General features: G+C 43.7%; 1 protein-coding gene across 1 annotated transcript in view; it reads left to right on the top strand.

The window, feature by feature from the left end:
• WDR72 (WD repeat domain 72) overlaps positions 1-13698 on the top strand; it is a 1209089-nt gene that overhangs the window by 391208 nt on the left and 804183 nt on the right. Inside the window, exon 11 of the mRNA XM_078684855.1 lies at positions 6715-6960. Within this exon, the coding sequence (XP_078540981.1) occupies positions 6715-6960 (246 nt within the window). The remainder of the gene's footprint in view (positions 1-6714; positions 6961-13698) is intronic.

Below are 13698 nucleotides of genomic sequence, written 5' to 3'. Positions count from 1 at the left end.
TTGGCAAGGGCCAGACTCTCCCTTTTCCTCTTGCTGTGAAGGGGTGTTCTCAGTACTACAAATACAGTAAGTACCTCTTTCCTTCCGCTGGGCCCTCCCGGTCTGGTGATGAGGGCTGTTTCTCCACACAGCAGCTAGGAGGATTAGGGAAGCTCTGGCATTTAAACCAAGAGTGCAAGCTGATGTTATTGCTTGCCGTTGGGAGTACAAGTTGGCCCTCGCAGTACGAAAGGGTACATTGGAGGAGGAAGTGTGGAGGGAGTTGCTGAATCCTGGCACTCTCAGAAGCAGTTCGAAGTTTTGGAGTGTGATCAACAAACCGCTGTTTGATCAGGATGGGGGTCTCGATTGTCACATAACAGAGGAAGAGTGGGAATCACATTTTGAACTCATGTTTGACTGCCCGCCTGAGCACAATCAAGGAACTCCTCATGGTATTCAGGAGGCAGCTCTAAGATTTGAGAGGGGTGAGATTCAGCAAGGTATAATCGGTCTAACTGTTGGAAAAGCACCCGGTCCTGATGGGATCCCACCAGACCTTTTTAAGGCAAACCCCTCCTTTTGGGCGCCAATATTCGAGTCCGTTTTTAATGCAGCGGCTCAGTACGGATACCCCCGTCCTGGGGAACCTTTACAATAGTCCCGGTTTTTAAAAAAGGTGATAGAGGCAGCCCTAACTGTTATAGACCCATCTCCCTTATAGACTCAGTGGTAAAAGTGGTGGGTAGGGTTCTCCTTCAAAGACTATCATCCTGGGCAGAGGATAAGAGGATACTGTCCGAAGCTCAGTATGGGTTTTGACAGGGACGGTCTACAGTTGCCCAATGTTTTAACCTTTACCTAATACTGAGTAAATACACCGTCGCCTGCCCTGTGACTATTCACCTTGCCTTCATGGACTTGTCATCGGTTTTTGATTGTGTCACTAGGAATACGCTCTGGCGGTCCATGAGGGCAATGGGTCTGGAGACCAGTATTGTTTATTTTTTGGAGGACTTACATAAGTCAACCAAAGCCAATGTTAGGTTCTCACACGACCTGCATGTTACAAGGGATTTTAACATAAAGAAGGGTGTCCGCCAAGGCTGTATATTGGCTCCTTTTTTATTTAACTTTTACATTAATGAATTGGATAATGTTTTACAGGCATCTGGGGCTGACAGTCCAAGGGATCCCCGTCCTGTTATATGCAGATGACCCAGTCCTCATATCCAGGACCGAAAGTGGTTTACAATTACTGCTAACCGCCTTCGCAGGATTTATGTCTGACAGGGATCTGGCAATTAATAATGCCAAATCCTATGTTATGCAAGTGGGGCAGCCGGCAAAGAAGTACTTTCAATTTAGAGTGGGAGACTCAAAAATTCCCCACACAAATGTGTTCTCATATCTAGGGGTCCTCTTCGATAACAAGCTTAATTGGGGCCCACTAGTACGGAAAAAAAGGGGATGTTATCAGGGTGAATGCATCAGCCTTCAATTTTGCTTCCAAATTAGGGAAGAAACCCACCGGAGCTATGCTTCAAGTATGCCAGGCTAAAAGCCTTGCGTAGCTTCATATGGCAGCAAAATTTGGGGATACAATGTGGGTGAATCCCTCCAAATAGTGGAAAAGGATTTCCTGACAGGCTTTTGTGTGTTCCAAAAGGCACATCCAATCTAGCGGTTCACAAGGAATCGAGGGTCCCTTATGTAAATGATGCACTTTCCCTACGCCCACTGATTTTTTTGGTTAAAGTGTTGGCTGAACCCAGACCTCCCGCTGACTCACTTCATTATAAAAGATTGCATGTTACTTGACAACTCAGCTCTTATTCCATGGCTGAGGTATGTCAAGGAAAACCTTGATAGGTTAGGGTGGGGGGATTTATTCTCTAACCCGTAAAACATTATTAAGAGAGATGTGGAGGAAATTAAAACCACCTTCTTGACAGGTAGAAACCTGGATAGAGAAGCAAAGGAGGTACAGACCCCAAGGGTGCGGACATACATAATGCTCAAAACAACCCAGAGAGCAGAGCCTTATCTTATGGGGTCATTGTCTACGAACGAAAAATTCCTTTTAACCAGGATTGAACCTATTTCTCCTCCTGCTTGCCAGACCTAAATATTTTACTAGAGGTACAGTGGAAATTCCCTGCGGCTGCAACGGAAAGTCTCTGCAGGACATGCTGCATTTTATGTTTTGATGTCAACGGTATGAATTCCCATGCAAAAGCTACCTGGTTCCTCTTTTAAAAAGATTGAACTTCAGCCAGATTCGACCTGCATTGGTGTATCTCCAATTATTTAAAGAAGACTGTATATTTTTTATTGACATTATATGGACTATTAATGAGTGTCTCCCAGGTTTTTTAATTATTTATGCATGTGTTTTTGCTGTACTGGGTATCTTTTTAATAATGCACTGTTACTTATATTGTATTTTTGTTGTGCAGCTTTTATGGTTTATATTTTGAAACCGAATAACAGTTTATTGAATTGAATTGTTAATTGGGTTGTTACCTTACATTGACGTTTTGCCACTTTATGATTTACTATCCCAAAAGGTTGCAGATCCGTGGCTACAAGCAGCAGTTTGTTTCGCATATTCTTTTTGCGTGCTCTGTTCTCCTAAGTGCCCGTATGAGATGGTTCTGTGACCCCTTGTAGTGCTGCACGCCTGTTGACATGCACTGATTCTATGTATCAAAGACGGCAGGCTCAGATGACCACTAGATATGCCAAATATTTTAGCACAACCGGAAAGTTACTGTCAGTGACTGGCATAATATAAGTGTACAGTTTCAACTTTGCAGACTTCCACTTACACAATGTAATTCATTAGGCACTGTGATTAACTACTTTTATGTCCTGTAATTAAATAGGACTATTGCCTTACTTATTACATGCTCATCTTGCACTTCGCCCTATTTAACACATTGTTTTGAATATTTTTTCACTTCCCTTTCTTAAGACAATTTCAATTTTTAGTTTGTGTTAGATTTTTTTGTAATGTTTTTCATTGACTAAACAAATTGTTTATACGTTACTAAATAAATAAAGACAGGCAAGGAATAAAAGGAACAGATCACAGAATCAGGGCAAGAGTGGGAAGGCAAATGGTATAATGAAACGGACAAAATAAATAAGACATTGCCAGTGATAGAATATATCTATACACAAGACAGGGGAAATCAAACCTGTGAAAATGAGCAAAGGTAGTTAGAAAGGCGGAAGCAACAAGAGAGATATGTGAGTGATATAGAAATTAAAATAGAAAATAAGAACAGGAATTATGAAGTGGAACTGTAAAATTATAGCTAAAAGGAAGCAGATGTTCTAGACTCAGGAGATTTGGTTAAGATCGTTGACAGGAAAATATAGTGTAGTAGAGTAAGGAGGGTTGGTGCAATGTTGTTCCATATATGAATGAATGAATGAATGAATGAATGAATGTGGATTTTGAGAGCGCGAATTGCTGCCCTGAGGCGTCCAAGCGCTAGAGGAACCTGTTGGTAGGCTGAGTGAGGTTGCAGACCGGGGAAGAGGGATGTAGAGCTGAATTTGTTAAGGAGAGTTGAACAGGTGTGTTTTTAGTTGTTTGCGGAAGGAGACGAGGTCAGGGTTGGATCTCAAATGAGAAGGGAGGGAGTTCCAGATCTTAGGGGCGTTGAAAGAAAACATCCTTCCACCCGATCGTGTCCTTTTAATTCTAGGGACTGTTGCCATAAAAGCCTGGCTAGATCGCAGGTCTCTACCTGGACGATACTGGCTTACTAGGCTCCGAGTAATCTGAGGTCCTGAGTCCCAGAAGGCCTGGTGAGCAATACACATTGCCTTAAAAATGACTCTCTTACGCACTGGGAGCCAGTGTAGCCTGATCAGTGCCGCTCTAACTGGCATTCTGCGTGGGATCTGCAGTAGAGTGCGGGCAGCGCAGTTTTGTACTAGCTGTAGTCTCTTTAGTGTGTACTCTGGAGCACCCAGATAGAGGGCATTGTTAGAGTCCAAACGTGACTGTATCATGCCTTGTATAGCTATCTGCTTTGCCTCCATTGGGAGCAAAGGAAGAACTTTCTTCAGTGTCCTGAGCAGACCAAAGCAGGTGGCTGAGCGCTTTGTGACCTGGGTATTAAGTGAGAGACTCCTGTCCAGCCATACCCCTAGGCTTTTGATGTTTTCTTTTGGAGCCGGGGGGGGGGGGCCTAGACAGGAGGGCCATAATGAGTTGAAGAAGGTGGGATCAGCAGGGCCCAGGAGCATAAGCTCCGTTTTGTCACCATTGAGCTTTAGCGATGACAGAGTCATCCAGGCCTTCACCTCCTCCAAGCATTTTGTTAGTCCACCGGAAAGTGGCTGTTGAGCCTCCTGCGCTAGTGAGACCACCAGCTGGGTGTCGTCCGCATAGGAAATGATCTTAACTCCATACGGACGAACTACCTCAGCCAGTGGCCTCATGTAGATATTAAAAAGTGCGGGGCTTAAAGAGGAGCCCTGGGGGACTCCACACTTCAGGGGCATGCTGGAGGACACTGTCTGTCCGTCAAACACTTGGAACGACCTGTTGCTTAGAAAAGATTTTAACCAGAGCCAGGCCTTGTCCACAATGCCGACGTTCGAAAGACGGTTCAGTAGAGTGTTATGACTGACCGCGTCGAACGCCGCGCTGAGATCAAGGAGGATCACTGCCACTGATCCTCCCTGATCAAGAATGTTCCTGGATTCCTCAATGACCATTAGGAGGGCGGACTCCGTTCCATGCTTAGGCCTGAACCCTGTCTGGGTGGTATCTAACAGCTGGTTATCTTCAAGAAAGCTAACCAGCTGGAGATTGACATACTTCTCCATGATTTTACTCTCCCAGGGTAACAGGGAGATAGGACGATAGTTGGCAAAGTCCAATGGGTCCAGGTTTGGCTTCTTTATCAGTGCTCCGACCATCGCCTGTTTCCAGGCAGGAGGGACGATGCCAGAAGCGATGGAAGCATTCAGGAGGTTCTTGATGATAGGTAGGACCGTCTGAGATGCTAGCAGCATGGCTTCTGGGGGTGCCGGGTCAGTTGGAGATCTGGATTTTACTTTCCGAGCCATGGACTCTACCACTTCGAGATCCATGCAGGGAAAGTGGTCAAGCGTGGGTGAAGAGGCTAGAACGGGGTCTGACCCCCTGGTTTTATCCTGGGCTATCAGAGGAGTAGTAGTGCATGGGAAGGAGGTGTATATTTTGTTTACTTTAGCCGAGAAAAATTCCGCCAGGTCGTTGCATTGGGAGACAGATTTTTCCTCATATACGCTGGGGGGGGGGTGGTTTTGTAAGTTTTTGCAAAGTTTGAAAGATTTCCCTGGGTTTAGATTTTGCAGCTAAAATCTTATCAGAAAAGTATGCCGCTTGAGCAGCTTTTACTTCCCTTTTGTAGGCTTTTATTTCCTCTCGATATCGAATTTTATCCTCCATGGAGTAATCTGAACGCCATTTCCTTTCAATTTTCCGGCATTGGCGCTTTTTGTTCCTGAGGGCTTCCGAATACCAAGGTGCTGTTTTATGGGGACGTTTTACCATTGATTTCTTAAGGGGGAGGATGGTTTCGAGGGAGTGCCGGATCCAATTCTCATAAGCCTGGTACGCCAGACATGGATCTTCATTATTAAGGGGAAGTTCATTCATAAGTTTATTTTTCCATTCGTCTACTGGTATCCGCGCCCAGGATCTGGCATGTCTTATCATTGGTGTTACCGGGATAGGTTTCTGGGTAGACCAGGTGAAAGGCACCAGAGAGTGGTCAGTCCATGGGAGGGAGAGTGGAGGCCCCACCACAAAATCCACACAGTTACTGAACACTGGATCTAAGAGGTGTCCCTTCACATGAGTTGATGTTTTTACTCGTTGGATAAGTTGAAGCGCGGCCAGGTCATCGGCTAGTGTAGTAGCCGTGTGGTCCAGCGGTGAATCAAAATGAAAGTTAAGATCGCCTAACATAGTGTAGTTGGCGGCAGCGCCAATGCGTGGTGCCACTATTGCTGGTAGGAGATTATGGAATTGTTTAGGGGGGCCAGGTGGGCGATATATCAATGTGCCCGAAAAACAATGGTTGGGAGAAAGCTCCAGCGAGAAAGCTAAGCTTTCACAATCTGGGATGTTTTCCGAGATGAGTCTACAACGATATTGTTCTTTAAATATAATTGCTAGCCCTCCCCCTCTACCCTCCGGGCGGTCTTGTCGGATGATTTGAAAGCCAGAGGGGAGGGATGTTACAACATCAGGGTCAGAGTCTGACGCCAACCATGTTTCGGTGAGAAACATTGCGTCCGGCATACGCTCTTCCAGTAGGAAGGAAATTTCCACGTTATGTTTTGGCAGGGATCTGCAGTTTAATAGAAACATACAGTATTCATGCTTCAGGGTTTTGGTCTGGCATATGTTAAAAGGGACGTTACATTTAGGGCAGGTGGCTGGAAGAGACATTGCATTGAGGCAATGCCTTTCACAAACCTGTCCCAAGGACCTCATACCATGTAGAGCGTCTGCGCTGTAGGCTATAGTCTGTTTGGCCTGAGATGTAGGGGACGTGGCCCCTGGCCCGGACTCGGCGCGGACGAGCGCAGACGAGCTTGCCTTAGGCGCGCCTTCGGCGCATATATGCATCTGTATATCAGTTAATAGGAAACATTCGCTTTGCTATAATATCAAACTGTTATTAACATTTTATTATGAAATGTTTTTTTTTTTTACAGAAATTCCACTAGCAACTTCGATTACTCTTCAAGAAATCTTTAATCAAAATGGCAGGATGTCTGAAGGCATAATTGATCATCTCTGTGTTCTTGAAAATAGTACTGTGAATGCCACAGTTACTACTTCTGTATACATACCGAACCTGGATAAATTAGTATGCGGCTGCCAAGATGGAAAAATTATTATAACACCTGCTTTACATGCTATACGGACAAGCCTTCTACAAGAACATTCACTTTTAAAAGGTAACCTATTAATACAATGTTATTGTACGGGAAATGTTGACTGAACAGTCGCATTAATGATGCTGAAAATAAAATCATATGCTGATCAACAAGTACAACAAACACGACAAATCTGATCCTTACTATTAGTGCTAATTGCTTCACTGGAGCAATACCCATACAATGTCAGGTTATTCTGCTTTCCGTGCACTCCTTTCATAATCCATAACAGAGCAGAGGTGTAGTTTTTTGTGAACAATGATGCCCTGTTATTTTCAATATGTGTCTGCACCTTGGAAGACTTCTGCATTTATTTGGTCTTTTGAAGGATTGTAGCCACCATAAGTGAAACGTTTACACACAACGTTTACAGGTTTCCCAGTGTAAGAACCATCTATTTCACATATTTCCCTGGATATTTACCCTTTATGGACCGGTAAAGCTCAGGTTTTGCACCTGTGCATGGTGAGAGGTTGATAGTACACTCTTCTTGCCTATCAACAAACATAGTGTCTGTTTTGGATAAATAATTGGCATATTTGACTACTTGTGTAACTGCTTGCAAAACTAAGTGGCTAGCATAAAAGTCAAATGCCTTCTTCTTTTGGCCACAGCATGGCTTTAGCTACTGTCAGGAAGCAGGGAATTGGGAAATGTGCATCACGAGCATACAGTGAGAACAAAAGGCATGTACACATGTTTGAACATCAGAAGAAACAAAGCTCAGAACAAAACAAGATGCTTACCAAGACCTAACTTAAGCAGAAAGGTAAGAAAGAGAATGACCCAGCGAATGGAGACTTTGGAGAACAGGCTGATAAGGTTTGGGGAAAAGACTAGCGCTTTTCCAGTAATTAGTAGTTTCAGGTCTAGCCCTTTAAGAAACATAGGTCACACAGTAGTTACGGGTCTTGCTAGGCAATAGCTACATAAGAAAGCACGAAACATTGACCATGTTGCCTGACAACGTTGCTTTTGAGTTGTTGGGGCTTCTGCTTATTGCTTTAGTTCATCCACTGGCTTTGGAATCCCTTCACCTTGTTTTTTTACCTGCTTTGTCTCTTGTGTTTCTCTGTTCCCAGTTTCCTCTTGATCATATTTCCCTCATTGTTGGCTGGTTGAGTATGTGCTCTGTTGTCCACCATGCAGTTACGCTTCTGCATTGCTCGAATTCCAGAAAGTGTTCTGGTATTTCATGGGGCTCATCACAGTTTGACCTTCTCGGGAAGGTGAACTTGTTGCCTTTATGACAGGTACATTATTATCCTCTGTGCAACATATTGAAGTCTCCTCCTCTGATCCAGGGTGCACTGATTACCACAACCGAAACACGGTGAAGGCACCCCGAGCTGACAAATGAAGTATGATTGGAGCAGTGAAATGGTGTAAATGTCAGGTTACCCTTTGAGACAGCAGCACTTCCATACATTAGTAAAGCACACAGTATTTAAAGTCTACTTTTTCAAACTCTGGCTTTGAAATGCTATAAACCACATTCTTTCAACACATGCAAATTAACTCAAAATAAAGTTGGTAAATATAGACGTTTACACTTTTTTTTAGCAAGGCCTAGCTGCTTGTGAAAACTACCTAAAGTAACATTAGGATTCCCAAAGAAACCAGCTTTCAATGTTAGGGATTGTATTGTGTGTTAGAAATGACCATCTTTTGTGTGGTATTCTGCCAGATTTATTTACCCTCACTGCCCTACTTTTGCTGAACCCATTTATGTTGGCCATAGGACTATGTGCACTTTACTCCTTGTATTCAGTGGAAACACACTTGTACTTTCCCTTTTAAACATTTCAAAATTGGCATGCACCTTAAAAAACTTTAGCATATAGTACTTTTTGTGTCAAGGGCCTGTTAATTAATGTTAATTTAATGCTACAAGTTGAATGCCGCACTGAAAAACATGTCTCAGGCCTGTCATTGCAGCCTGTATTGCAGTTTTAAACTGCCTTTAAGACCTGCAAAATAAACATTTGCCAGGGCTAAACCTTACTTTATAATACTTGTATATCACCCCTAGAGTCAGTCCTAAGTGTCCATACAACAGGGTTATTTAAAAAGTAGGACATGTGTACTTAATTTTTACATGTCCTGGTAGGGAAAAACCTCCCAAATAATTTTTCACTGAGGCAAGGCTGGCTCTCATAGAGGTAGTTCTGGGTTACATTGTAACTCCTTAAAGTGTATAACTTAAGTTTGGGACAAAGTCCAACATAATCGTCCAGTCTGATTTTAAATTACTGTTTTAAAAATGCCACTATTAGAAAATTGCCCTTTTCCTGCTTAAGCCAAATGTGCCTTTTATCTAGTGTCCGTGGTCACCTGGATGTTAATGGCTCTCCTGTGATGTGTATTGCTCAGAGACATTTTCCAAAGGACCTGGGTGTGGTTTTCCTGGCAGGATGACTGGGAAGGGGCCATGCCCATACTCTGATTGCACTTCATAGGGTAGCCTGGGGACTGTACTCAGCCTTTCCTGACTTAAGAAGGCTACACTGTCATTGGCAGACGAATCTCACACCTGGGCTTGCCTGTTCATGGTTTAACTAGCTAGGCTAAAGCCAAATCCAGCAGAAAGGGAAGAACTGTCTAGAACCCGTTTTAGAGTTAGGCAGAGGGTTGTCCCTGACTCGCAGGCCGTCAAGCATAAAAGTGAAATTCTCAGAGCCATAAATCAGAACACTCCTGGATCTGTGAAGATCAGCAAAGGACTGCACTGTTGACTGAAAATCCTGAAAGATGACTGGACCTGCATGCCTTGAATCCAGGAACCCAAGGGTGAGTTGGCTGCCCTCCTGTTTGAGCTGCAGGGGCACAACAACCTTCTAGCAGCCTTTCCTACTTCCAGCTGATCAGAACCAACTGCGCCTCACCAGAACCCCTCTACTGGCACCTGGTAGAGTGAGTCCTGAACCTTACGTTTTGTGTTCCAGGTCCTGGACTCTTGGCTGGAGTCAGAGTACACTCCTCCCTGATTAATTGAAGGTTTCACAGAATCTAATGCAGTGCTACACTGAGACTCGTAGAGCTGCACCTTGCAGCTCCCCATCAAAGGCTACACTGGATCCAATGCAGAGTGACACAGAATCCCACAGAGCCACGCCGGTCCCGAATGAAAGCCTCATTGGGTCCATCCTCCACAATGATTTAATTCAGGACCACAAGATCATTTAATTTTATATGATGTTATAAATCAATGATCTTAATTGAAGTCAAATTTTATCAGCTTCATTATTGAAGACAAAGGGGAGCAACATATAGGAAGTACATGCATTGGGTCAATGCAGAGCATCTGAGTCACAACACACATTCCTTTAATCAATATCAGAAGGCAAAACATACATCGTTGTGGGCCTGAACATTTGCTATTTCATGTTCCGGCACTGCCAGATACCCACAGTTGGTACTTCATGCCTTTTGTCACTATTTTTAACCATAAAATTTAAAAAATCACATCTCTGGTTCTAGTATTTTTACCATTTTGGTATCATTTTATTTATTAAAATGTACTCTATTTGTCTAGTTTGGTTTGGGATTTCTTGTGTTGTGCTTTGACTTTATTGCTGTTTGAGTGCTGCATAAATACTCCACTAATTGCTTCTAAGTTAAGCATGACTGCTTTTTGTGCCAAGCATTTCAATAGCTAAGCACAGGTTTATTTAGTGACTTATATGGCTCACCCTGACAAGGTTTACAGTTGTTATTTGAAGCGGGCTCTCACCCCTTCACCAAATAACAAAAAAATCCGATTTTTTACATTGTGCAACTGCATTAGAGTGCACCTAGATTTCTCCAGGTACTTTTCCTCTTCAGACAAGCAATCCAGTTTGCCATACCCCGTAAATATATTAGCAGTAGCGGTCGGCAGTAGGAGTTACTGCAGGGCGGTGACGTGGGCAGGGGGAGGGGCAGGGTGGGGGGTTGTAATGTATGGATTACGGAGTGTTACAGGTAAGTAAACATTTAAATAAATACAACGAATTTCGTTGCGCGCACTGCATCACCAAATGTGATGCAGTGGGCGCAATGAAATCAGTTTTATTTATTTAAATGTTTACTTACCTGTAACACTCCGTAATCCATACATTACTACCCCCCACACTGCCCCTCCCCTGCCCACGTCACCGCCCTGTAGTAACTCCTACTGCTGACCGCTACTGTATATTAGGTTGAAATTGCACAACATCGTGCAGGGTTGTCACTGATTGAATATAGTATCTAAAATTATTTACAAAATTAAGCTTCACAAGGGTGATAAGCCCAAAGAGTCTGCTAATTAGTAATATAACATAACATAACATGGTATTACATAAAATAACATAATGTTCAAGTTTGTTGACTTACGGCTTGCGCATTTGTTTTGTAGCAACCAATACATGCCTATGGTTTCAAATTGCAAAGACCTAAACTGCAAGAAATAAGATGGTTTGCTAGTTATTGTGCTTTAGGAAAAAGTGGAAAAAAACATAAAAATAAAAGCCACAATTTAAGTATTTGGTAATGTTTGGTAATCCAGTTTCCTCTTCCCTCTAAATTTATTAGGGAACTGCGATGTACAAAATAGCACTAGGTTGATAAAGATTGCATTGCACTTGTAAAATTATTCCAATAAATGAGTTTGCCAAAGTTGATAACCCCCTAAGGGTTCAAGTAATTGGTGAACACTGTGCTTCAGTAATAACCAATAACACAACATAACATAAAATAATATGACATAAAATACCATCAAGTAATGTAACATTCCCGATTACTGGCTTAAGGGTTTGTGTTTCTTCGTAGCAAACATAGTTTGCCTTTGTTCTAAATTGGCAACAGTTGTTAACTGCAAGGGATTATATGATTCACCGGCTATTATTCTTTAGGAAAAGTAAAGGTAACATTAAAATGTAAGCCACGATTCATGTTTTGGTAATGCTATTTTTTGAGTAATAAATTGAACAACAAACCCGCTTTTAAGTGCTGTATTATCTCCCTGTTATAATTGTCCTTGTATTTCATGTTTATAAATGATAATATGATTTAGAATAGATAAACATTAAGTTATGTGATCTGATCAATGTATGTTCAAGACCGAATAGTATTCTAGAATTCACCATTGCCACATAGCGTTCTCTAACGTATTTACCTGAGAGGGAGCACAATTCGTTCTTCTGGCTAGTGCAGGGGATTTGGCAATTCTACTCAAGTACCCAGTCCTGGGCCCCTCTTTCAACATATTATATTTAAGCATCCAAAAACTCCATTAAGAACATTTTTAATGTGGTAAGATAACTTATTTATTTTATTTCAAGAGTGTTATATAGCGCTGGCTAGACCCGGAGGTATCAGAGCGCTTTATGTGAGGTTCCACAAAATTACAAGATTACATCAGTTTCAATTTACAACAGTTGCTAGACAAACAATTACAAGAGCATAGAGAACGAGATAAGTGAAGTGTAGAGGGGAAGGGGGTAAGGGTAAAGGGGTGGGAGGGAGATACGGCAGAAAGACGAAGGAAAGTCTGCCCAAAGTCCGGCTGGGTAGGTGGCGGTCGAGGGGGAAGTCCCTAAACCCATCTCCTCTATAGCTATCAGGTAGCTCCACTGGGCTTTGGCCAAATAGCTAGGTCTCAAAGGGAAACATTTAAAGAGCATGGAGGGCAAAATAATGGAGCGTAGAGCGGAGGGGATAGGGAAGGTGAGAAAGGGAGGATAGGGGAAGAGACAACAAGGAGAGACGAAATGAAATCTGTCTAAAGGCCGACTGGGTTGGTGACGACCAAGGAGGGAGTCCACGGCCCATCTCCCCTATAGCTAAACCAGGTAGCTCCATCGGGCATCAGACAAAATAGTTCAGTCTCAATACATTGAGAGAGGAGAGAAGGAGAGACATAAATAGAGGGAGGATGCTGGAAGAGATGACAGGAGAGATGAAAGGAAGTCTGGCTAAAGACCGACTGGGTAGGTGACGTCCAAGGAGGGAATCCCTGACCTGTCTCCCCTATAGCTAAACAAGGTAGCTCCATCGGGCATCAGACAAAATAGCTAGATCTCAAATGAGGAGGAAAATTCACAAGTAAACAGGGTGGGGACTAGGGACAGGACAAGCTGAGGGCAGAGGTCAGTAGCAGGCAAGTGGAGAGGAGTGGAGCTGGGAGGAGTAGGGGGTAGGTAGTTCGGTAAAAGTTCCCATGGATCTGCTTCGAGTCCTTCAAAAAGCAGGTCCGCTCCTTTTCAGGTGCCATCTTGAGGTTACCACGCTGGGTGAGATTTTCGCCAGTAGAGGCGGGGGATGGGCGAGACAGGGAGAAGGGGAGAAACTGTGCCCAAGTTCCGGCTGGGCAGGTGATGCTCAGGGGGTGAGCCAAGGCCGATCTCCTCATTAGCTGAACAGAGCAGCTCCACCGGGCGTCGGACATAATATTTGGACTCTGCTGTCAGGATGGAGGTCATGTGTGCTCAGGGATAGTCAGAAGAGTGGCGGGGGTGTTGGGGAGCCATGGTCCGAAAGAAATGCAGATGTTCTCATAAGGGTTGGCGCAGTCCTGGACGGGTAGAGTAAGTCAAAGTACAGCAAGGGGGGGCAGGGGGGAGAAGTCATAATTATCGGCCATGATGGGGTCAGGCATCCTAGGACCCTGTTCCATATCAAGTGTGTCGAGTGCGGCTGAGCTTTGCAGGGATGGGGCACCCATTAGTTGATAGAACAGGCAACAAAGCTCACCCCTGGCGTCCCTGGGCACCCTGCCCTGTAGGTGCGCTGGGACAA

This window comes from Lissotriton helveticus, chromosome 3_2 (genome assembly GCF_964261635.1).
Source record: "Lissotriton helveticus chromosome 3_2, aLisHel1.1, whole genome shotgun sequence".
Lineage (NCBI taxonomy): Eukaryota > Metazoa > Chordata > Amphibia > Caudata > Salamandridae > Lissotriton > Lissotriton helveticus.
The sequence above is the reverse complement of the archived record's forward strand: the minus strand, read 5'-3'. Positions and strand labels throughout refer to the sequence as shown.